We start from the raw sequence: 27164 nt of genomic DNA, 5'->3' as shown, positions 1-27164 counted from the left end.
TTCCCTGGTAGCTCAGCTGGTAAAGAATCCACCTGCAATGCAGGAGACCCGGGTTTGATTCCTGGGTCAGGAAGATCCCCTGGAGAGGGATAGGCTACCCACTCCAGTATTCTTGGGCTTCCCTAGTGGCTCAGATTGCAAAGAATCTGTCTGCAATGTGGGAGACCTGGGTTTGATCCCTGGGTAGGGAAGATTCCCTGGAGAAGGGATAGGCTATACTTCAGTGTTTTTGCCTGAAGAATTCCATAGTGAGGAACCTGGTGGGTTACAGTCCTTGGGGTCACAACGAGTCAGACACACCTGAATGACTTTCACTTTCAGCAAAGCAGCAGCTACCAGTCCCTCACCCCTCATGCAAAAAATTTAAGCTGGACCCTTACCTAACACATACACAAAAATTAACTGGATGGATTAATGGATCAAAGACTTAAATGTAATACATTAAACTATAAAACTCAGGATTTCTCTAGTGGTCCAATGGCTAAGACTCCACACTCTCAATGCAGGGGGCTGGGGTTAGATCCCCGGTCAGGGAACTAGATCCCACATGGCCCAACTAAGACTGGGGGCATCCAAATATATATTAAAAAATTAAATATATTTTAAAAACTATAAAATTCTTCGAAGAAAACACAGAGAAAATGCTTACTGGATTTGGCACTGTGACACCAAAGGCAAAGCAATAAAAGATCAAACAGACAAATTGAACTTAACAAAATTAAAAATTTTGTGCATCTAAAAACAATACACACAGAGTAGCAGCCCACAGGCAGCCCACAGAATGGGAGAAAATATTTGCAAATCATATATCTGATATAGAATTAATATTTAGAGTATATAGAGAACTCCTAATACTCAACAACAACAAAAAAGCAACTTGGTTCAAAAGTGGGCAAAGGACTTGAATAGACATTTCTCCAAACGAAGATTTACAAATGGCCAATAAGCACACACACAAAAATACTCAACATCACTGATCATCAGGGAAATACAAATTTAAAACATGAGATACCACCTCACACCCAGTAGGATGGCTACTACCAAAAAATCAGAAAATAACAAGTGTTGGTAAGGAGGTAGGGAAATCAGAACTCTTGTACACTGTTGGTGGGAGTGTAAAATGATACAATGGCTATAGACAACAGTATGGCAATTCCTGAAAAAAAAATTAAAAATAAAATTACTATATGATCCAATAATTTCACTTCTGGGTACATACCCCAAAGAAGTGAAAGCAGGGTCTTGAAGAGATAGTTGTATACCCCTGTTCACAGCAGCATTATTCACAAAAGCTAAAACACGGGAGCAACCCAAGTGTCCATCGACAAATGAATGGATAAACAAAATGTGCTCTATACATACAATGGAATATTATTCACCCTTAAAAAGGAAGGAAATTCTGACAAATGCTACCAGGTGGATGAACTTTGAGGACATTGTTGTTGTTCAGTCACTAAGTCATGTACAACTCTTTACGACTCCATGGACTGTAGCATACCAGGCTTCCGTGTCCTTTACTAGCTCCTGGAGTTTGCTCAAACTCATGTCCATTGAGTCAGTGATGCCATCCAACCATCTCATCCTCTGTCCCCCCTTTCTCCTCCTGCTATCAATCTTTCCCAGCATCAGATCTTTACCAATGAGTTGGCTCTTCGCATCAGGTGGCAGAAGTACTGGAGCTTCAGCTTCAGCATCAATCCTTCCAATGAATATTCAGGGTTGATTTCCTTTAGGATTGACTGGTTTGATCTCCTTGCTGTCCAAGGGACTCTCAAGAGTCTTCTCCAGCATGACAATTCAAAAGCATCAATTCTTCGGCACTCAGCTTTCTTTATGGTCCAACTCTCACATCCATAGATGACTACTGGAAAAACCACAGCTTTGACTATATGGACCTTTGTCAGCAAAGCAATGTCTCTGCTTTTTACTATGCTGTCTAGGTTTGTCATAACTTTTCTTCCAAAGAGCAAGCATGTTTTAATTTCATGGCTGCAGTCACCTTCCACAGTAATTTTGGAACCCAGGAAAATAAAATCTGTCACTGTTTCTACTTTTCCCCCATCTATTTGCATAAAGTGATAGGACTGGAAGCCATGGATCTTAGTTTTCTGAATGTTGAGTTTTAAGCCATTTTTTCACTCTCCTCTTTCACCCTCATTAAGAGGCACTTTAGTTCATCTTTGCTTTCTGCTGGTATCATCTGCACATCTAAGGTTGCTGTTACTTCTGGCAATCTTGATTCCAGTCTGTGACTCATCCGGCTTGGTATTTCACATAATGTACTCTGCATATAAGTTAAATAAGCAGGGTGACAATATACAGCCTTGATGTACTCCTTTCCCAATTTGGAACCAGTCTATTTTTCCATGTCTGGTTCTAATTGCTTCTTGACCTGCATACAGGTTTCTCAGGAGGCAAGTAAGGTGGTCTGGAATCCCAAATTCTTTCAGATTTTCCAGTTTGTTGTGATCCACACAGTCAAAGCATTTAGTGTAATCAATGAAGCAGATATTTTTTTTGGAATTCCCTTGCTTTTTCTACGATCCAACAGATGCTGGCAATTTGATCTCTGGTTCCTTTGCCTTTTCTAAATCCAGTTTGTACATCTGAAAGTTCTTGGTTCATATACTGCTGAACCTAGCCAGAAGGATTTTGAGTATTACCTTGCTATCATGTGAAATGAGCGAAATAGTGCAGGAGTTTGAACATTCTTTGGCATTGCCTTTCCTTGTGATTAGAATGAAAACTGACCTTTTCCAGTCCTGTGGCCATTGCTGAGTTTTCTAAATTTGCTAGCATATTGAGTGCAGCACTTTAACAGAATCATCTTTTAGGATTAGCAATAGCTCAGCTGGAATTTCATCACCTCCACCAGATTTGTCCATAGTACTGCTTCCTAAGGCCCACTTGACTTCACATTCCAGGATGTCTGGCTCTAGGTGAGTGATCACACCATCGTGATTATCTGGGTTATTCAGTTCAGATCAGTTCAGTCGCTCAGTCATGTCCGACTCTGCGACCCCATGAATCGCAGCATGCCAGGCCTCCCTGTCCATCACCAACTCCCAGAGTTCACTCAAACTCACATCCATCAAGTCGGTGATGCCATCCAGCCATCTCATCCTCTGTCATCCCCTTCTCCTCCTGACCCCAATCCCTCCCAGAATCAGAGTCTTTTCCAATGAGTCAACTCTTCACATGAGGTGGACAAAGTACTGGAGTTTCAGCTTCAGCATCAGTCCTTCCAAAGAACACCCAGAGCTGATCTCCTTTAGAATGGACTGGTTGGATCTCCTTGCAGTCCAAGGGACTCTCAGGAGTCTTCTCCAACACCACAGTTCAAAAGCATCAATTCTTTGGCGCTCAACCTTCTTAACAGTCCAACTCTCACATTCATACATGACCACTGGAAAAAACCATAGCCTTGACTAGACAGACCTTTGTTGGCAAAGTAATGTCTCTGCTTTTCAATATGCTGTCTAGGTTGGTCATAACTTTTCTTCCAAGGAGTAAGTGTCTTTTAATTTCATGGCTGCAGTCACCATCTGCAGTGATTTTGGAGCCCAAAAAAATTAAGTCTGACACTGTTTCCACTGTTTCCCCATCTATTTCCCATGAAGTGATGGGACCAGATGCCATGATCTTCGTTTTCTGAATGTTGAGCTTTAAGCCAACTTTTTCACTCTCCTCTTTCACTTTCATCAAGAGGCTTTTTAGTTCCTCTTCACGTTCTGCCATAAGCGTGGTGTCATCTGTATATCTGAGGTTATTGATATTTCTCCCAGCAATCTTGATTCCAGCCTGTGTTTCTTCCAGTCCAGCATTTCTCATGATGTACTCTGCATATAAGTTAAATAAGCAGGGTGACAATATACAGCCTCGATGCACTCCTTTTCCTATTTGGAACCAGTCTGTTGTTCCATGTCCAGGTCTAACTGTTGCTTCCTGACCTGCATACAGATTTCTCAAGAGGCGGGTCAGGTGGTCTGGTATTCCCATCTCTTGAGGAATTTTCCACAGTTTATTGTGATCCACACAGTCAAAGGCTTTGGCGTAGTCAATAAAGCAGAAGTAGATGTTTTTCTGGAACTCTCTTGGTTTTTCAGTGATCCAGCAGATGTTGGCAATTTGATCTCTGGTTCCTCTGACTTTTCTAAATCCAGCTTGAACATCTGGAAGTTCACGGTTCACGTATTGCTGAAGCCTGGCTTGGAGAATTTTGAGCATTACTTTACTAGCATGTGAGATGAGTGCAATTGTGCAGTAGTTTGAGCATTCTTTGGCATTGCCTTTCTTTGGGATTGGAATGAAAACTGACCTTTTCCAGTCCTGTGGCCACTGCTGAGTTTTCCAAAATTGCTGACATATTGAGTGCAGCACTTTCACAGCATCATCTTTCAGGATTTGAAATAGCTCAACTGGAATTCCATCACCTCCACTAGCTTTGTTCATAGTGATGCTTTCTAAGGCCCACTTGACTTCACATTCCAGGATGTCTGGCTCTAGGTGAGTGATCACACCATCATGATTATCTTGGTCATGAAGATCTTTTTTGTACAGTTCTTCTGTGTGTACTTGCCACCTCTTCTTAATCTCTTCTGCTTCTGTTAGGTCCTTGCCGTTTACTTGAATGTGCCCATCCAGTTTTCTTGAAGAGGTCTCTAGTCTTTTCCATTCTATTGTTTTCCTCTATTTCTTTGCATTGTTCTCTTACAGCTTTCTTATCTCTTCTTGCTATTCTCTGGAACTCTGCATTCAGTTTGGTATCTTTTGCTTTCTATTTTGCCTTTTGCTTCTCTTCTCAGCTATCTGTAAGGCCTCTTCAGATAACCATTTTGCCTTCTTGCATTTCTTTTTCTTTGGGATGGTTTTGGTCACTGCCTCCTGTACAATGTTACAAACCTCTGTCCATAGTTCTTCAGGCAATCTGTTTACCAGATCTAATCCCTTGAATCTACTTGTCCTCTCCACTGTATAATCATAAGGAATTTGATTTAAATCACACCTGAATGGTCTAGTGGTTTTCCCTACTTTCGTCAATCTAAGTCTAAATTTTGCCCTAAGGAGCTCATGATCTAAGCCATACTCAGCTCTAGTTCTTGTTTTTGCTGACTGTAGTATAGAGCTTCTCCATCTTTGGCTGCAAAGAATATAATTAATCTGATTTTTGTATTGACCATCTGGTGATGTCCGTGTGTAGAGTCATCTCTTGTGTTGTTGGAAGAGGGCAACAACATTGAGGACATTATGCTAAGTGAAATAAACCAGTCACAAAAAGACAAATACTGTATGATTTGTCTTCTATAAGAGACTCAGAGCAATCAGTATCAGAGAGAGAGAAAATAAAATGGTGATTTCTAGGGGCTACAGGGAGGGCAAGATGGGGAGTTATCATTTAATGGGTATAGTTCAGTTTTATAAGATGAAAAGAGTTCCAGAGGACTGGTGGTGATGGTTGCACAATGTTATGAATGCATTTCATACCAGTGAGCTATTCACTTAAAAATGGTTAAGATGGTAAATCTTATACACATTTTACCACAGTAAAAATTTCTGAGAAAAAAAAAAAAAAGTAAAGAGATGGTAAAAATATCAGTAGTTGCCAAGGTAAGAAGGGAGAAAGGGAAGACTACGTGAGCAGAGTTTAGGCCGGTGAAACTATTCTGTATGATACTAAAATGGTGGATACATGTCATTATATTAATACATTTGCCAAACCCATAGAATGTACACTACCAAAAAGGAACTCTAATGTAAACTAAGGATTTCAGGTGATAATAATGTGTCAATGTAGGTTCATCAGTTGTAACAAAAGCACCACTCTGATGCCTGTTGTTGGTAGTCAGAGAGGCTATGTATGTGTAGAGGCTGGAGGTATATAGGAACCCTGTATTTCCTGTTCAGCTTTGCTGTGGGTCTAAAACTATTCTAAAAAACAGTCTATTTTTTCAAATAGCAGACTAATACTGCAAAGGAATATTTTTGCTCTTACATCTTTTAAATGTTTTCCATAACTGCATCAAACAAAAGCATGAAATTAAAGGGCCTCACACTGCCTGTGGACCTCTGAGAGTATCCCTGCTCTAGGAGTTCATGACACTGAGTTTGAGGAATACTGATCTGTGTCATTTATTTAACGTTTTCATATGCACTGCCTGAAATTGTGTTATTTAGCTTTTTCATGTTTGTCTCATTATCTTATATTGTAAGTGATTCAGGAAATGACTGAATTTTCTATTTCCAGAGTATATGTTTCAGAAGATAAGTTATGTGAGTTTACAAAAAGAAAAAAAAGTTGGATGAGAATCAAAAATTTCACTAAAAAGAATGGACTTTGATTTGGGTCATAAAGAGAAGGATTTTAATTCAAGCACTGAAGGCAGAAGGGACAGCATTAGTTCAAGGGCAAAAGAGAGAAAAAGGAGAGAGTGGTTTGACTTGATTGAAGCATCGTATATTGTAGTTGAGAAACAGGAGATATAAGGTTTCAGGGTAGGCTGAAGAGATGAGCTCTAGCAGTTTTTTTTTAAATTAATTATTTGGCTGTGCTGTGTCTTAGCTGCTGCACATGGGACCTTTGATCTTCGTTGTGGCATGTGGAAACTTTAGTTGCAGCAGGTGGGATCTAGCACCCTGACCAAGGATTGAACCCAGGCCCCCTGCATTAGGTGTTCAGAGTCTTAACCACCAGGGAAGTTCCACAGCTACAACTTAGAGGAGCCTTGTATGGACTGAGGACTCTAACTTCAGCTATGAGTGGGAACCATGCAAGTTTTTGAGCAGGCAAATAAATAATAATTACAGTTGAGTTTTAAGAGAATTAATCTAACAAGAGAAACAAAATGAACGGAATAAAGAAGAAACTAGGAGGCAGCACAGTATAATATTTAAGAGGACTTAATGACTGACAGACTAGAGTTTGCATCACAGCTTTGCCATTTACTGTATAAATAGAGCAAATTATTTCACCTCTTTTGGGCCTGGTTTCCTCACACATGAAACAAGGATAATTATAATCACCTTCAAGGTTGTTGTGAGGATTTAATGAGATTATACACATAGCCTGGCCTAGAGTTTATACTCAGTGAATGATAGATATTAAACATGCCTGTTAAGAGGAAAGGGAAAAGAAAGCTTGTTAATCGTGAATCATACTCTACGGTATGAACATTCAACTGGATCTGGGGGAGGGAGAGAATTATATCCCCCTCTGATTCTGAGCCTGAGTAATGGGAAAGTGATGGTAACACTAAGGAAACCCTGAGAGCTGTTTAGGGCTGGAGGAAATGGCATTCATTTGAGTTTTTAACATGTTTAGCGTGAGAGGCTGGAAATTTATTCAGTGGTGATTCCAAGTGTATGTTAATAGTTGGTCAACAGAAATGAGGAACTGATGCAGAGAAACTGTACAAGTTGTCAAAGCTAGACCAATATGTTTAAGAGTCATCAACAGGGAGGAAATAAAGCTAGCTGTGGAAACAGATGAGCTCAATAGGGCAAAGAGTAGAGAAAGAAGAGAATCTGAGGGCATATCCTAGGTATGCTTACTTTAGGGGTATGGGAAAAGAGAGAGGGAACTTTGAAACAGTCAAAGATTATGCAGTGAAGAGACCAGGATGAGGATACAAGACAGTGAAGATTCCCTACCATCCTAAATGACTGGTGGGAAAGCACTGTTTGAGCTGCTGCTGCTGCTAAGTCGCTTCAGTCGTGTCCAACTCTGTGTGACCCCATAGACGGCAGCCCACCAGGCTCCCCCATCCCTGGGATTCTCCAGGCAAGAACACTGGAGTGGGTTGCCATTTCCTTCTCCAATGCATGAAAGTGAAAAGTGAAAGTGAAATTGCTCAGTCGTGTCTGACTCTTCGAGACCCCATGGACTGCAGCCCACCAGGCTCCTCCATCCATGGGATTTTCCAGGCAAGAGTACTGGAGTTGGGTGCCATCGCCTTCTCTGGAACAATTGAGCTAGTGGGTAATATTTTCTAGAAAGTTTTGTCCTAGCCTGTGGCACAAACATTAACATGGTATAACCACTTTAGTCATACTGGATTACTAACAGTGCTTACAGGCAACACTCCCCAGGGATCTAGCATAAAATGTAATTTTCAGCAGAAAGCAAAGATCTTTAACGTTTCAAAGCAGCAAAATAAATTTAATATTAAAAAAAAATTCCAGCAACAGCTGGAGCTTCTGAGCACCTTTAGAAGTGGGCCCCATGTCTAGCAAAGCAGTTTGTTCTCAGTAAAGCCTATGTACTTCAGAACATTTTAATTCATAGAGTGACTGTGTGTGCTTATGACATATAATGATATAAATGACATTTAATTCAACTCATACAAAAAATGTAATCAAATTATGCTTCAGTGTATCTTTGTCTTTCTGGAAATGGATACATAGATGCTTATACTTCTAAAAAGATAGGAAAGCTGTATATCAAATTAACTGAAATTCTCTTTCGGGGACAGTCTTCTGAGTGATTAAAATGTTCTTCGGGCTTTTCAGTACTTTCCAAAATAATTACAATAGAATTTCATCAATTTTGAAATATAAAAAATGCTATTTAAAATGAAATAGAGCAATCTATGGTCCATGACTTACATGTGACCTCTAAGACCTCTGAGACCTCTAAGAAAGGAAAATAAATATCATACCTCACTATGGCTTATTTTACCATGAAATACTACATGAAAATACTTTGTCAATTAATATCTACATGGATAGATACAAAGTCAGGAAATAAAATACTGTATATTACAAATTGAAAACCCTTTGTGTCTAAACCACATCATCAATCTGTCAATTATTGTTGAGATTTTAAGGATTAATTTTTAGAGTTTGTAGACCCTTCAAAAAGGGACAGATACCTCAAGCCAGAAAAAATTTTCTCAAGTGAAAGGTCATCTGATGAGTGCCAAATTAATCCATATGGGCTCACTGCATGCAAGTTCTCTACTGGAAAGCTTTCTTCTAGCCTGTGGGATGACCATGAATGTAGCATAACACTTTATTCACGTTGGATTACCAATACTGCTTACAGGCAACAACCCCCAAGAATATAGCACAAATAGATTCTGCAGCTGCAAAGTTTCAAGGTGGAGACGCCAAGAGGTTAAGGGTGTGAGCTGCACTGATGCAGATGAGTCCTGAGTCTGTGGCTAATGAATCCTGTGGGGATTGGCAATGCAATTTTCAGGATGTACTAATGATATAAAGTGATGTAAGTGAAACTGAACTGAGTACAGCTTGTACACTTTGATGGGTTCTGGCTTAGGCCTGCTTAGTAAATAGGGCTTTTCTGGCAGTAAGAGAAAGAAGGAAAAACACAAACTGGTAAATCTTGTGCTTGCTTCAAATCTATGTTATTTCTCAACTATTTTGTCTTCATCCTACTCAAGATTGGACATAAAAACAGAAACAGTTAATGTTTTAATTGTTTTGTGGTCAGAAAGGGAAAACTTACCAGATTCAATTCTGTTATCACTATCAGTGCTGACTTTTGATGCAGTGCTCTCATTTGTTACACAGTTTTTTACTGTCTTCTCCCTAGAGCTGTCACATCAAATAATTTATTTAAAACTGAAAGAAGCTTCTGAGATCACGAGTAAAGGCTATTTAGAAAAAAAACATTTCAGGGTGATCAGATATTTTTTCCCCAAATGCTCCAGAACATATTATTTTCACAAATATTTCAGTTAAAACTATTTTTTTTAAGTCATAGTATTTTCATTGGGAAATGAGAAAGAAAGACACTACAGTTCACTCTCGAAAGCATGAAAGCCAGAAAATTCCGAACTTAGATACTCTGTTTTCTTGACATAAACTTAAGTCTGGATGACTCAGGGAGTGTTATTTTATATTATAAAATAAAAATGTTTTCTTTTGAATTAAAAACTTCATAGGACACAGAAAGGATGGTTCGTCTACCAAGAATTACAATGGAGACAACTATAACCATTAGTTTGAAAAAGAAATAACAAAGGCGAGTGTTTGCACTTGATTGATGTAGTATGGTAAGACTGGTGTGTACAGATTGGGAAATACATTAAGTACAAACAGCCTAAACTATGAGCCAAGCACTTTACTCTCATCATTTTATTTAATCATAAAAGCTCTCCCATTAATCTATAGTCACCATTTTATAGGTTGGGGGACTTGGGACTCAGAAAGGCTTAAAAGAAAAGTCCTTCACCCAAGGTTGGAGAGCTTATAGAGTACTAATGTTAATTCTGGACACTTGAGCAACATTTTACTTCTGTTTTTGCAATCACTATAAGGTAACTAAACAGAAATATAGTGCTGATAATTGTTTGCCTCACTAGGAAGTTTATTCAGTTATACATTAACTCACCTCTGGATTTCTATAGTAAACAAGGTACTCCAATGCATTTAAAACAGGAATTAATTTACAAAGTACATATACAAATAATTTTTAAGAAATATTCTATAATTCTTTCTAGGGTGAACTTTAGTCTATGTAAATTAATCTCATTAATCTCAGGGCTTCCCAGATGGCCCAGTGGTAAAGAATCCACCTGCAAGGAAGGAGACCTGGTCTCAATCCCTGGGTCGGGAAGATTCCCTGGAGAAGGAAATGGCAACCCACCCCAGTATTCTTGCTTGGGAAATCCCATGGGGAGAGGAGCCTAGCAGACTACAGTTCATGGGGTAGCGAAAGAGTCAGACTTAGCAAATATACAACAACAACAAATTAAACTGGACTTTAAAATATAGGGAACTTATGGGCTTCCATGGTGGCTCAGTAGTAAAGAATCCACCTGACAATGCAGAAGCCACAGGTTTGACCCCTAATCCAGAAAGATCCCACATGTCAAAGAGCAACTAAGCCCATGTACCACACCTATTGAGCCTGTGCTCTAGAGCCACAGCTACTGAATCCCTCATGTGTGGAGTCCATGCTGTGCAACAAGAGAAGTCATCTTAACGAGAAGCCTGCACACTACAGCTATGGAGTAGCCTTTGCTTGCTGCAACTAGAGAAAGGTCTGAGCAGCAATGAAGACTGAGCATAGCCAAAAATAAATATTTTTTTAAATAGGGAACTTAAAAAAACAGAGAAATAAGGCTGCTCTCTGAGGGTTACATTACAAAACATATAATGGATGAGAACAGAGACAGGCAGAGTCACCAGAAAAGAGCAGGATCCCAGGCCAACAGGCATGGACTTCACTTAATCATCATTCAGCAAACTATTTCTTTGCACCGCTCATGGGCCAGACATTGTTCTAGGCACTAGGGATACTGCAGTAAACAAGACAAGCAAGGTCTTTGTTCTCATGGAGTTTATATTCTAGCGGAGGGGAAAGATAATAAAGAAGTAAACAAAAAACATTCTGAGGGAGAATCTTTAGTGTTGCATGGACATTTTCACATCTTATCAAATTAAAAATGGTATGTATAGGAAGCAAACTGCTATAAAAGAAATATATTTAATTATTAATATATATTTATATTGACTGTATTATATATAAGGTCCAATGTTGTTATAATATATAAACATGCACAGACACAATACACACACATATATACATATACCTAAAACTAAGATGATATTTACCATAATATAATTAGTGTTTCTTTCTGGGTAGTGTGATTATAAGTGGCTAACATTGTTTTTTTCTCTACTTTCCATATTCTCACAATAAATACAATTCTATCATCAGAAAAAAAGTACTAATAATACATCTACATATGTGTATAGGTACACAGATGTCTGAAAGGATGTATACCAAACATTACTAGTAGTTAACTTAGTAGCAAAATATAGGGTGATTTTTGACTTTTTCTCCTGTACTTCTGTGTTATTTAAATTGTTTATCATAAACTTCTATTTTTCAAAAATTATAAAACAACTTTTAAAAAATCATGAATCTGGAAGATATGGTTCCTTATTTTGACAGAATTTTAGTAATAAAAATGGAAAAATCTACCATTTAGATTCTTTAGAGCTTAAAGGGCCATTTACTTTTGGTTTTATACAAAAATGCTTTTCATTAACAAATTTATCTCTAATGATCCTGCCCATGGTAACGTATGTAATCCTCCTAATTCAATAGGAAAAGACCATGTACTGATTTATAACTCTACCAAGAAAGGGCTGGCAAACATTTATGGGAATAAGTAATCCCATAAAATCCCTATCTATAAAACTCTGAACAATAACTTTAGAGAATGTACAATTATATCCAAAGAAGACACAATGGTTCAAGAAAGCAGAAATGTTCCACTGACGGCCAGATTTTCACCCCAGATAAATCTGAAAATTCTGCATAGATACTTTGATTTCTAATCTGAGGATTCTTACAATTTATAGAGATTTCTGCTGGATAATGAAGATGGTTAAGCAGGAATTCACTACTCTCTGTCCAGAACCAAACTAAAAAAATCTTTGGTAAAAATCTTACCTTTTTTCCATCTCTAAAAGAAAATTTTCACTGTTGCCCAACTGACTAAAATGCAGCTTGGCAGCTTTTCTCTCACTTTCTCGTACGGCTCGGTCATCTGGAGGCAAAAACCGTGGTCTGAGCATATTTCTTTTTTGGAGTAAACAGTAGTGGGTCAGAAAAGCATATTCAAAGAGTAAAAACTAAAGATCAGTCTCATCTTTTGTTTGAGACGGGTCACAGAATAATGCTATTATGTTGTCATTGGAGTAAGTAGTAACTCAGGGAGACTACAGGGACACCATAGCAACAACTGTCACCTAAGTGTAACTATCACTACAGGAAAGTACAGTTTGGGCAGCAAACAATCCAAATGGCCTAATCTTAAAGGCTGAAAGTCACACCATTTCTAACAGACTTTACTTAGCTTCCCTATAACTTTCTCAGGAGCATGTAACATAGAAGTTTATATCAATGAGAATAAAATTATAAAGAAATAATAGACTAATTCATTTGAAGGAATATTTATTGTTTCTTGCCAAATAAGCCTCAAAAAGTTGCTGTATTTGTTTTCTACTGCTAATGTAGTTACAAACTTGGGGCACCTGGAAAAATAAATGTTAACTTGGAAACTTTTTGTTGGGGAGGAAGTGGTGGTGAAACCATCAACTGAAGAAAACTAAAGCTGGAAGTAACTGATAAAATCATAGATTGTCATTCAATAAACAATAAAAGGACTCGTCATACATCCTGCCAACACAAAAGTTACATAAATATTGACTAATAAACAAATATATCCTGCCAGTGCACACTCTGGGCCAACATCCAAAAGGTTAGGAGGCAGCTGGTTTAAAGTAAGATTTGGGGACAAAGAACAAGGGAGGAGGGTCTCACCCAGTTTCTCCAGAGTTTGTAGCGTATAGACAGCAAAGAGCCTATAATCTGTATCTTTCCTGACAACGGGATTGAGTCTCAAATCTAGTTCTTTGAGGAAGGGTAAAGGCTGTAGGCGGGACACCTCCACTAATGAAGGAATGTTGTTATAATATAAATTCAGGTCTTGGAGTGAACATAAATACTGGATGCCCTGCAAGGAAAAGACCACATTATGAAAGTGCATGTTGGGAAGGACTAGGAATCTCACAGATAAAGGTAAAAATATAAATATTATTTTCCATCCTTAAACAGTTACCCGAGTCACCCATGACAAAGGCAGGGTTGAAATTCCCATTTAGTTGCCTGAGAATAAGAATGCTGCAGCCCATGGGCACTGGGTGTGCTATACATTAAATAATTCACTGATATCATACATTTCCTTCTTTATAAGCTCTGACATCCAAATATCTGCAGTCAGTTCTATACTTCTGTTGCCTCTCATCACATTTCCAATCTAATCCCTCCCGGTAGTAGCCAACCCAAGTCACTTTTGCACTTCTCTCACCCTTGCTACAAGCACTCTCCTGACCCCAAAAGCCCTCAAGAGGGAGGGAGGCAAAAGAGAGATGGTTCTAAGGAAAGGGTATGGAAAAAAATTAAGTGTGTATGTATTTTGTTGTTGTTCTGTCACTAAGTCGTGTCCGACTCATTGTGACCCTATGGACTGCAGCACGCCAGGCTCCTCTGTGCTTCACTATCTCCCAGAGTTTGCTCAGATTCATATCCATTGAGTTGGTGATGCTATCTAACCATCTCATCCTCTGCTGCCCCCTTCTCCTTTTGCCTTCAATCCTTCCCAGCATCAGGGTCTTTTCCAATGAGTCAGCTTATCACATCAGGTGGCCAAAGTATTCCATGTATATGTTCTTATATTAATATCTCAAGACCTCACTTTTAGGATGAAAGGACTACATGGCAAAACCAAACAATGCGATCTCCAAGTTTTCCCTCCTGGACCAATCTGGAGCCCCCCCTTTTCCCTTCAGAGTTACTGCCACCACACGAGCTCCCCATCTTCTAACCAGTTAATTCCTCTTGGTAGAAATGCTCTTCCTTCTTCTGTTCTCTCTCTGTGGACTTAGCAACCCCACCCCCTCCACTTCTCTAGCAACAGTGCAATCAGAACTGGGACACTTGAGAGGAAAAGCCACAGTTTTTCTCCTTTACTAAAACCTACTATTGAAACTAATTGCTTAATTTTCATGTATTTAGCTGGTTAGGTACTTTGGCCCAACACTAAATTTCAGGACAGTATTTCAAAACATGTATATATATGTATAGTCACACACTTTTAATATTAAAAATACTTACCATAAAAGGAACTCTGTCATTGAGAGTTATTTCAGAAAGGTAAAATTATTTTCCATCACCTATTTATAAAATAATGTTTATCTTCTTTTCTCATTTAAAATTAACCTTTTTTAGTTGCAGGAAGTTTAGAAAACTCAAGGATATATTCAAAACATTTCTAAGTTGAACCCTGCCTACAGTTCAACGCATTTCTTTCTGGCTATTTTCAGTTCCACTAACTTCTACATTGTGAAAGGATCAATGGTTAGGAATATTTATCAATGCTTTTGGCGTCACTCTCAGGGTAGCATACCATTAAGGCTGTCTTTAAATGTATCTAATATCCCAGCTCAAGTAATCTTTTCATGTCTCAGTATAATAGTCAAGGAAACGATTCCAATCCTCCTCTCACGTTTCCCCATTGGCATAAATTCATGTATTTTCAATGCTACACTAGAAATAAACACAAAACATTTCCCCCTTGAAAAAATTAAGCAAAATGATTCAGAGCTGCTAGAGATGAATACCTGCAGATAAATCACAGAAGTAAAAAAAAAAAATCTAGAAAACTGGCATTTACTAAGTGCTTTTTATATGCCAAACACTACCAGGAGTCTTATATATGTAATTTTTGATTAGTTGTGCTAATTGATTACTCTTCACAACAGTTTTTCAGGTAATTTACAGAAGTAGAAAGAAAGGGAGTGCAAAAGCAAATGACAGCAATGTTCATTCAATCTTTTTAGTCTGAAAAAACAAACAGATAAAAATACATATGAGAAGAGGAGGCCTAAATAACTCTGTATTAATACTTTCTGATACAGGTGAGCCAGATACAAAGGGCTATTATAGAAGATTCTAAAGACCTAGTTTAACTTGGAATTTCTGCTTTTAGAACCCTAGTTGGAAATTTGATCTAGCTTGGATTTCTTCATTCAGGGCCCTTAGTTTTAGATCTTGAGATTTGTGTTGTTGAACAAGTTTCCCCTAAGAAATGGAAAACTAGCAGAATAATCCAGATTAGTAACCAATCTTGGACAGCATCTGTAAGTCTTGCACCTTCAGTCTTGCAAAGAAGGGCTTTATCAAGAGAGACTTGTAGCTGGGCAAAAAGGGAATAGTGGAAGAAATACTATTTGGGGGTCTACACAAAGAAAAGAAATTTTCCATTTCTGTGTGTGAGGGTGTTTATGTTCGCAGAGCTCTTGCTTTGTTTGCTAATCCTCACACTTTCGGCTTAAGCACCTACTTTCCTGAAATGTCGTCTGCTCCACCAGCTCCTGGCCTGGAAGTTTTTCTTTGTTTTCAAGACCATCATTTTCTCCCCATCCTGGACAAAACTCACAATAGCAATCTAGGCCAGTGTTTCTCCATATATGTTCCATGCATCAACATCATCAGCATCCCTTGGGAATGTCCTGGACCCACTGCATATTAACTCAGACTCTCTCTCTCAGAATAGGGACTAAGACTCTGTATTTTTATTAATATTTTATTTATTTATTATATTTTATTGTTTATTTTGCCATGCCACAGGGCTTGTGGGATCTTAGCTCCCCAACCAGGGATCAAACCTGTACCTTCAGCAGTGAAAACATGAGTCCTAATCACTAGACTGCCAGACAATCTCCAAGAATCTGTACTTTTAACAGTGTTCCTCATAATTTTTAACACACGTTAAGAATCATAACTATTGCCCTAGGCAGTGACAGTTTTCTTTCAGTATAAAAGAAAATTTTTCCCACTATCTTATAATTTAAAATGTCAAACGTAAAGCAAAATTGAAAGAATTTTATGGTGAATAACAAAATTTAGTTTGGAAACATTTAAAAGGATATTCCCCAAGCTGATATTCTTTTATTTTTTTCCCATCAAAAAAACAAAAAACTGTCTGGTCATAAAACACAGAACTTACCTTCAAGCTAGTGATCAAATTTCTTGATAAATCTAAGGATCGGAGACTTTTAAAATTTCTAAAGGCATTACCGATGGAATGGATTTTTCCAGCATAAGATCCCTGCAATGAAAGAGACTCCACCAGTTCTGAAAAGAGATCATCAGTAGATATATTATGATCTCTGCTTGGAAAAAGAGCAGAGTCATTGAAAACAGGCCTTCCTTTCTCCCATATCTCATCTGTGAAAGGTCCTACATTTAAGGCTCATAAGAAGAACAGATCTTCCTTTTAAGATTAGCAATATGCTCTAATGCAGTGACATCAAGACTTGGTTTTACAGAAACCTTGAGTTTCTTTAATTACCCTGAATGATGTAGTAAAAATCTCCCAAAGTTCTCAAAACAAACAACAAATTCAGCAATCCCACTGCTAGGATTTAGCCCTATAGATAGTACAGCATTTTGCCAAGACATATGATATAGACCAGAAGGATGTCAATTTCAGGAAAGTTTCAGGATAGTGAAAGAAAGAAAGAGAGAGAAGGAGGGAGGGAAGAAGAAAGGGAGAGAAGGAGAAAGGAAAAGGAGAAAAAGAAAACCGTCAAAGGGCTCATCAGTAGAAGAGCAGAACTAGATGGACTAAGCAGCAGTGCATTGAACAATGTACTAGATCTGCGACCTTGTAAAAGTCACTTAACTTCTCTGTGCATCCATTTCCTCATGTGAAAAATGGAGATTACAACATTACTTACCTCATAAGATGTTGTAAGAATTTAATGACTATATGTATTGTGTATTTACATATATATAGTTGTTGCTGTTGTTTGTCATGTTCAACTCTTTGCAACCCCATGGACTGTAGCCCACCAGGCTCCTCTGTCCATGGGATTTCTTAGGCAAGAATACTGGTATGGGTTGCCATTTCCTTCTCCAGGGAATCTTCCCAACCCAGGGATTGAATCCGCATCGCCTTCATTGGCAGGTGAGTTCTATACTACTGAGCCACCAGGAAAGCCCATAAACATATACACATACATATGCGTGTGTGTGTGTGTGTGTGTGTGTGTGAGAGAGAGAGAGAGAGAGAGAGAGAGAGAGAGAGAGAATACAAAACTCAGTGTCTGACACATGGTGCTATATATATGCTAATTATTATTCTATAGTCATTTAAAAGAATGAGGTAGATTTGTTCATGTTTATATGGAAAGATCTCAAAGACACTGAGGAAAAAGTGTGACTTTGTGTCTGTATATGTATGACTGTATTTTAAAGAATATATGTGTGTGTTTATATATATACATACATACATGTATGTCAAACTAGACTTCTGATAGCACTGAAAAGAGGAGAATCTCAAAAGCCAATAGGAACTCACTGGCAAGTGTGGTGGGCCAAAATGAGAACAGGAACAGAAACTGGAAGGAGGTTCTGCAGAATCCCATTTGCAGGTGACTGCCAAGGAACTGCACCGAAATAAGCTCTTAAGATACTGGAGCAGTCTAGGCCCTATAAACTATAAAAATATGAAACAAGATCCTTTTCAAGATAAGACTCATCCCTGAGAGAAATAACTGGAACAGAACCCACATTGAATGGAATACAGACAATAGGTTCAAAAGAAGGAGAAGGTCTAGATACAAGTCCGGGAGGGAAGCAGAGACTGCAGATCTCAGGAAGCTTAAAGCCCTATTTTAAGTTCTTCGTGAACAACAGAAGAGGGAGCTCCAAACCCTGAAACTAGAAAAGTTATTCTGGCCCAGCTAGAAGTATAGAAAACTTAACGGACTTTAACAAAGAACACAGGCAAGGTTTATAGTCAAATTGTATATGAGGTTATTAAAACAAAAAAGAACAAAAAACAGAATAGCATCGCTAAAGAATGAAAGCACTCCAAAAAGATACATCCACAAAACAAATGAAACTTTTAACTTGGTATTTCAAAACAAATTTCAAAAGCTAAAAGATGTCATAACAGTGTAGCAGTTCTCAAAACATCATCCCTAGACCCCTGGAGGTCCCTGAGACATTTACAGGGGTCCACAAAATCAAAACTATTAAAAAAATTATTTTCATAATAATATTAAAACATTAACAACTCTTTTTACTGTGCTGATATTTGCACGTATGGTATAAAAGCAAAAACTACTGAGGCCTTAGGATGACTTGAGGCAGTGGCATCAAACTTTACTCTTAGTCATAATATTGTATTCTTCACCATTATACGCATGCAGTTATAAAAAAGAGCCACTTTTTCTTAAGAATGCCCTTGAAAAAGCAGTAAAAATGGTTAATTTTAGCAAATCTTGACCCTTGAGTATGTCTTTCTTATATTGTGTTCCTAAACGGGAGGTATGCATGAAGTATTTCTGCTGCATACTGAAATATGGTGGATGCTTAGCAGGAAAACACTTCTGTGGGTTTTGAGATGCCAGCTTAACTAGCCATTTTTTTTGGTGGGGAGGTAACTATTGTTACTATAAAATTCTGACATACTTGAATGGCTGTGAGACATTTTCTGAAAATAAAGAAAGTGAGACTATCACTTCAGTCAAAACAAGTAATAGCAACTGTTGTCAATTATTAACATATAAGCTTCCAAGCCAAAATTAGAATTTTGATAAACTTGTATTTGCCACCATAAACTTGACAGATTCCAAAACCTAAAGCTCTCTCTAGTGAAATTTGTGATGATATTAACAAATATGATTTTTAATGTTATATAATGAAATTTGTCAATATTTGGAAGATCTACATAAGTCAGTGAGTTAATACCTTTCAAATGATGGATGCATGATGTTGATGTACCAATAGATTTTAATATAACAGAGTACAAAAAGTTCAATGATATGGTTTTAGATTACAGATACAACTAATCTTTAAGAAACTACCACTTGCTCAGTTTTCATGTCATAGCAAAGAAGAAAATTCACTGAAAAGACTATTTAAATACTTCTTCCTTCCGGGAGGGCTTCCCTGGTGGCCCAGTGGTTAAAATCCATCTTGCAATGCAGGAGACACCAATTGGATCCCTAGTCTGAAAGATCCCACATGGCACAGGGCAACTAAAGCTGTGCACCACAACAACTGAGCCTGTGCTTTAGAGCCCACCAACCATGACTACTGAGTCTGTGCAGCAACTACTGAAGCCTGTGCACTCTAGAGCTTGTGCTCCACAAAAGAAGTCACTGCAACGAGAAGCCTGCAAACTGCAACTGAAGAGCAGCCTCCATTCTCTGCAAGTAGAGAAAGCCCGTGCGCAGCAGTGAAGAGCTGACATACCCTAAATAAATATTCCCCCCTTTTCCAACTATATATCTATATAAGGCATGACTTCATATATATATATATATTTCAATCAAACAACATATTTAACACAGAAGAAGATATGAGAATATGGATGTCTTCAATTAAGACATTAAAAAGATATTATATATGTTAACATGTAATGGGTATGTTACGGTTATCTTTTAATGAATTACAAATAAATATTTTAAAATTTTCTGTTTCAACAATAATAATCCACATTAACCAAAGCTCTTTGAATAATATTTAAGTAAGAGTGTAATGGAATCCTGATACCAAAAATTTTGAGAATTGTTAAAAAATGTAAATTAGACTGAGTGGCTTATAAACAACAAACAATTATTTCTCACAGTTCTGGAGACTGGAAGTACAAGGTCAGGGTGCTGGCATAACCAGGTTCTGGTGAAAGCCTTCTTCCAGGTTCCAGACTGCCTACTTCTCCATGTATTCTCACATGGAAGAGGGCAAGGGAACATTCTCTTTGATCTCCATTATAAAGTCATTAATCTCTTTTATGAGGGCTTCCCTGGTGGCTCAGATGGTAAAGAATCTGCCCACAATGCGGGAGACCTGGGTTCAATTCCTGCGTCAGGACGAGCCCCTGGAGAAGGCAATGGCAAACCACTCCATTATTCTTGCCTGGAAAATTCCATGGACAGAGGAGCCCCGTGGGTTACAGTCCATGGAGTTGCAAAGGGTTGGACACAACTGAGCGACTAACACTTTCTTTCCCTTTCAAGACCTAATCACCTCCCAGAGGCCACACCTCTTACTACCATCATATTAGGCATTAGAATTTCAATATATGAATAGTTTGGGGGGAGACACAAATATTCAGACTAGAGCATGAGGGCAATAGGAACTCTCATTCACTGCTGCTGCTGCTGCTGCTGCTGCTGCTAAGTCACTTCAGTCGTGTCTGACTCTGTGCAACCCCATAGATGGCAGCCCACCAGGCTCCCCCATCCCTGGGATTCTCTAGGCAAGAATACTGGAGTGGGTTGCCATTTCCTTCTCCAATCATTCACTGCTAGTGAAATGCAAAGGAATAGCCACTTGAAAAGATAATTTGGCAGTTTTTTACAAAGGTAAAGACGGCATGCTGCAGTGCTGCAGTCCACGGTGTCACAGAAGACATGACTGAGCGACAACTGAACTGAAACACAGCTTTTACTGTAAGATCTAGCAATTATAGCTCCTTGGTATTTACTCAAGTAAGTTGAAAATTTATGTCCCCACAGAAACCTGAATGTAAATGTTTATGGCAGCTTTATTCATAATTGCCACAACTCAGAAGCAACCAAGATATCCTTCAATAAGTAAATGAATAAATAAAACTATGGTACATTCATATAGTAGAATATTACCCAGCAATAAAATCACCTATGGACCAAGCCATGGAAAGACATGGAGCACCCTTAAATACACATTACTAAATGAAAGAAGTCAGGTTGAAAACATTCTGCATAATATTCTGAAAAAGGTAACACTAAAAATATCAGTGATATACAGTATGATGACTAGTTGCTAATGCTGCACTGCATATTTGAAAGTTGCTAAGAGTAGATCTTAAAAAGTTGTCATTCTAAGAAAAGAAAATTTTTGTTACTATGTAAGATGATGTTACATAGACTTATTGGTGTGATCATTTTGCAGTGCATACAAACATCAACCATTATGTTGTACACCTGAAACTAAGTTAATATTATATGTCAATTTTACATCAGTGAAAATATTTTTTTTAATTTTTAAAGAATCAGTGGTTCCCAGGGAATATATACTGTATGATTACAACTATATGACATTCTGAAAAAGGCAACAGGATAAAGGTCAGTGGTTTCCAGAGGTTCACTAGTGGGGGAGAGATGAACAGGTGGAACACTGAGGATTCTTAGGGCAGTGAAACTGCTCTGTTGATACTGTAATGGTGTACACATGACTATATATTTGTCAAAACACACGGAACTATACAACACAAAGAGTGAATCCTAATGTAGACTATAGATCTTAGTTAATAATAATATATTATTATTGGTTCAATAACCATAACAAATGTACTGCGTGAATGCAAGATATTAATAATAGGAAAACTGGAAGGGGATATAGAGAAGGTGTGATGAAGGAAGAGTATATGGGAACTCTGTACTTTCTGCTCAATTTTTCTGTAAACCTAAAACTGCTTTAAAAATTAAAGTCTATTAATAATAAATAATTTTTTAAAGGAATCGAGTACATTTTGTGCTAAAATATGGACGAACCTTAATAATAATATGCTCAGTGAAAGAAGCTAGACACAAAGGCCACATATTGTATGATTCCATTTATATGAAATATATAGAACAAACAAATCCATGGAGACAGAAAGCAGATTTGTGGTTGCCTGGGACCACTTATTGCCAGGAGCTGGAAATAAGGACTGACTGATTAAAGAATATGAGGTTTCCCTTTAGGCTCTGGAACTAGACAGTGGTGATGGTTATACAATGCACTAAGTGATACTGAAATGCATACTTTAAATTTTACAGGATGTGAATTATGTCTCAAAAAAAAAAATACCAACTTTGAGGGCACCATATTGGTAGCTCTGTAGTATGCAATGACCAGTATCCAATGACCTAATACAATGAGAATCTTGTTACCATGGGGCAAAAGCTAAGGTCAGTTATGATTTCATTCACTGCCCTGCTGCATTTCACATGCCTTTCACTGTATTTTATTTCAAAAAGCAGACATTTTAACATTTTTAAAGGGAACTAGAATTATCAATCAAGTGATAAACTGCCACTTGGATAGCCGTTCTTTGATGATTCATACGAAGTACAGGTCCTTGGGCTTTCCTGGTGGCTCAGATGGTAAAGAATCCACCTGCAATTCAGGAGACCTGGGTTCTATCCCTGGGTCAGGAAGATTCCCTGGAGAAGGGAATGGTTACCCACTCTAGTATTCTTGCCTGGAGAATTCCAAGGACAGAGGAGCCTGGTGGGCTACAGTCCATGGGGTCACAAAGAGTCAAACATGACTTAGTGACTAACACACACAGGTCTTAAGAGATTATGCACTCAGTTTCAACAGTTATGCAGTGAAGACAAATAGGCTGTAGAACAAATCAAACGCACGTTATAGATCTCAAGAACAACAGAATGATCTTCTAATTTTACTCCATGGGATTAATAACTCCAATGGGCAAAAACATGTTTTATTGATGAAAACAAGTAATTCCTTTATAGAAAACCATTTATATAGTTCACTTACAAACTGAATTAATAATAAAGTTTATTTATAATAATGATGAAAGAGTTTCAAATAAATAAAACAAATTAAAAAGGCCTCAGGAATCTACATGAAAGATCTCCCACTACTAAATTCAGGACAAACTCAGCATCAATTATAACAACTGCAAGGGACTGGAACACATCAAAATATTTAAATTCGTAAGTTTATAATATTAAGAAAACAATGCTACAACTAGTGAAGCTCACACACCTAGAGCCCAAGCTCCACAACAAAAGAAGCCACCATAATGAGAAGCCCAGGCACTGCAACTAGAGAATAGACCCTGCTCACTGCAACTAGAAAAACCCAGCTCACAGCAATGAAGATTCAGCAGAGTCAAAAATAAAAGAAATTATTTTTTAAAAGAAATTACTGTTAAATATTTTTAGGTTTTATATGTGATTTTTAAAAGAGTTTTAATCTTTTGAAGATAAATACTAAAATATTCATGGGTTAAGTCATATGACTAGGACTTGTTTCAAACTAGACAGTGCACAGAGCTTTCCTGGTGGTCTAGTGGTTGAGAATCCACCTGCCAATGCAGGGGACACGGATTCCATCCCTGGTCCTGGAAGAGTCCACATGCCTTGTGGCAACTAAACCCATGTGCCACAACTACTGAAGCCTGTGCTCCTAGAGCCCATGCTCTGCAACAAGAGAAGCCACCATAATCAGGAGCCCTTGCATCACAACTAAAGAGTAACCTACACTTTCTGCAACTACAGAAAGCCCACAAGCAGCATCAAAGACTCAACACAGTCAAAAATAAATAAATAAATAAATCTTAAAAAAAATAGTTCAGGGGACTGAAGGTAGATAGATGATAGGCAGGGTATACATGAGAGAAGATTGGCCATGAACTGATGATAACTATTGATATTAGGTTGATTGCAATTCCACTATTCTGTCATCTTACTCTTGGATATATTTGTGAATTGCCATAATAAAAAATTATAAAGTAAGTACAAATGCTCATATATGTAGAGAATATGTAGAGAGAGCTATCCAAAATATTAGTAACAGTGATCACTGTTAGGAAGGAAAACTGGGGCAGGGCCAAGGAGGGGGAGTTGGGGCTCAAGACTTACTTTTCATAGTACAGTTATTATAGTACCCATATAATAAGTTAATTAACGGAATTATTTTTAGGAACCAAGAAGTATATAACTGCATATTTTATCTTCCTTCCTAGTAATTATCATCAGCCTGCAAATATGCTCTAGTGTATCATGTCTTTAAAAACTTGTTCTTAATTCCCCTTCATATCCTCCAGCTAATATTCCACTTATGCATTATCCTTTATAGCCAAATTTCTTGGCAAAAGTTTTTATCTTCTCTATTTCTTTTCCTTCACATATTATACCCTTTTCATCCCAACCTGGCCTGGCTTGCTTCCTCCCTTCTCTTCCCTAGTTAGTTACCAATGAGTTCCATGTTGCCAAATCTAACAGACACTTCTCTGCATTAGGTTGCTCAGCCTGTCAATAGCATTAGACACGTCTGACCACTCCCTCCTTGATACAGTGGTTGTGGTTTAGTCACTAAGTCCTGTCCAACTGTTGTGATCCCATAGACTGCAGCCCACAGACTCCTCTGGTGGTTTAGTTGCTAAGTCTTGCAACGCCATGGACTGTAGTCTGCTAGGCTCCTCTGTCCATGGGATTTTCCAGGCAAGAATATTGGAGCGGGTTGCCATTTTCTTCTCCAGGGGATCTTCCAGACGCAGGTATCGAACCCCAGTCTCCTGTGCTGCAGGCAGTCTCCGGCACTGTAGGTGGGTCCTTTACTGACTGAGCCACCAGGGAACTACTTGATACAGTGAAAGTGAAAGTGAAGTCGTTCAGTCGTGTCTGACTCTTTGGGACCCTATGGACTGTAGCCTACCAGGCTCCTCCGACCATGGATTCTCCAGGCAAGAGTACTGGAGTGGGTTGCCGTTTACCCTTTATTAAATTCCAAAACATCACTTTCCTTCTCCCCTATTTAAGCTTTAAACATTGAAATGTCCTAGGGCTGAGTCTTAAGCCTTCTATTGTCTATCTACATTATCCAGCCCCATGGCTTTAAACACCATTTATGGGACTTCCCTGGCGGTCCCCTGGTTAAAAAAAGGAATATGTTTGTAAAAGCAATGGAAAAGGCATAGAAGGAGGGAGAGGGAAGAATATTTTTTTACTTTAGAGACTTTTGTATTGTTTGAATGGTCAGAATGAGCAAAATTAATTTTGTTATTCACATTTAATAAAAACAAAGAAGCCCCACCCCCCAAAAATCCTGTCACATATTATTCTAGCTGGATAATGGAAGGCATATGTGTCCCCCCAATCAAATTGAATAAATTTTTTAAAACAAAGGAGAGGAAGAAAGAAAGAAAGGTACACCAGTATGTCAAGGCAATGAAGCTTTTCAAATTAGGGGAGCACAAAGTGGTTTGGAAAAGAAAAACCTGAAATATCTACATCAATCTATTGATATGCACACCAAACCATCATGTAGTGTTTGTTACCAGCATATACTAATTTTGATAAATTTTAAATAAATTTAAATAAAATAAAACCAAATTATTGCATATTCCCCCAATAAAAAGTACTAGAGAAAGCAAGAAAGGCAACTTTTTGTTGTGGTTAGAGGACAGGCTCTGGAATCAGAGTCTGGATTACTAAACCATCGCTGCATTACTTAGGGCTGTGCGACTTGGGGCATGAATCTAAACCTAATTTTCCTCAACCGTTAAATAAAGGGGGGTGGGGACAAAATTGAATCAGGAACGCTGATAACTTTTCCAACATTTCTACTCCATAAAAACTTAGAAAAGCAAGCTGCGTGAATCAGACCCTGGGTCAAAGGTGGGGTCAGCAGTCACTCTGCCAGGTTCAGCTCTCGGACGGAGCGATCTAAACGCTTCTATCTATCAGCTACTATTCCTTTTACCTCAGGCCCCTTTCTGAGTCTCATGAGGCGACACATACAGATGGATCAAGGAAATGGCCAAGTTCTAGAGGAGAAGACTGGACGAAGAGAGGGCTGGCTCATCAAGAAACATGCTTTCCTATTTCATCCTAATCAAGCAAGTTAGGGTGGAAGTTTCCGGAACTGCCAAAATCAACCTTTCGTGTCTCCTTCAAAAGCACCCCAACTTCGAACGGCCATTCTCACAGCTCTTCCCTTCTCCCACTAGTAGCCCCTCTTGGGGCTCAGTTTCCTCCCACTTAGTCCAGTTCTCTGTTCCTGGCCTCAGTCCGCTAATCTCGTTTCTCCTCCTCCCTTTTAGACTCTGCTCCCCTCCCTCAATTTCTTGCCCTCTGCCCCAGACTCGCCGGTAACTGCAGTTCCTTCACGGCTACCTCAGCGTAATCCCTCCTCAGCCTCAGGGGCCGCTCCTCTAACTTAGGGGGGCCCTCTACCTCAGGGAGCGCTTCTCTACCTCAGAGACCGCTCCTCTGCCGCCGTTCCCCCATGACTACCTCAGGTTCCTCTGCCTCGCCCTCAGTTTGCTCCCCTCAGCTTCGAACCCCATGCTCCCGACCCAGACCCTCCCAGCCGGGCCCTACCGGGCTGCTCCAGGGTCAGCGCCCCCAGGCGGCGGATGCCCTCCTCGTCCAGCTCCCACTGCTCCGCCATCCCTGCTCGCCGACCCCGCGGCGTCGCTCACCTGTCGCGGCCCGCGAGACCGCCTGTCCCGCGCCAAGCCCCGCCCAGCGCCGCCAGGCCCCGCCCCGCCCCGCGCCCCGCCGCGCTCCCAAGGTCCGTTATCGTCCTGGTCACGTGCCCGTCCACCCGCTTCTGGAGCCTGGACCATGGTATGGAGCCCACCCTGGCGGGGGCGCCAAAAACGCTAAAACAGGGAGTGGTTGCGTTGTGGTCGAGGATTAGGGCTGTGGGGTTAGGGACCTGACTCTGGGACACAGGGTGGATATAGCCCCAGCTTTGAAGAGTCTGGGGGCTAGTTTTGAGGAGTCAGAAGAATCTGCCTGCTTTGTCAGTTGAAGTGTTGTAACTCTGAGGATGGAGGGTGGGACTCCAGGTCTGAAAGGTGAGGCTGTGCCTCGGACGGGGTAAAGTT

At 39.1% G+C, this 27164-nt stretch overlaps 1 protein-coding gene across 1 annotated transcript in view; it reads right to left on the bottom strand.

Annotated features, from left to right (window-relative positions):
* LRRC36 (leucine rich repeat containing 36) overlaps positions 1 to 12639 on the bottom strand; it is a 42619-nt gene extending 29980 nt beyond the window's left edge. The window contains exons 1-2 of the mRNA XM_018062145.1: positions 12425 to 12639; positions 9464 to 9552 (exon numbers count right to left, since the gene is read on the bottom strand). Of these exons, the coding sequence (XP_017917634.1) occupies positions 9464 to 9552; positions 12425 to 12549 (214 nt within the window). The 5' untranslated portion in view covers positions 12550 to 12639. The remainder of the gene's footprint in view (positions 1 to 9463; positions 9553 to 12424) is intronic.

This window comes from Capra hircus, chromosome 18, assembly GCF_001704415.2.
Source record: "Capra hircus breed San Clemente chromosome 18, ASM170441v1, whole genome shotgun sequence".
NCBI lineage: Eukaryota > Metazoa > Chordata > Mammalia > Artiodactyla > Bovidae > Capra > Capra hircus.
This window is presented reverse-complemented; position numbering and strand designations above follow the sequence as displayed.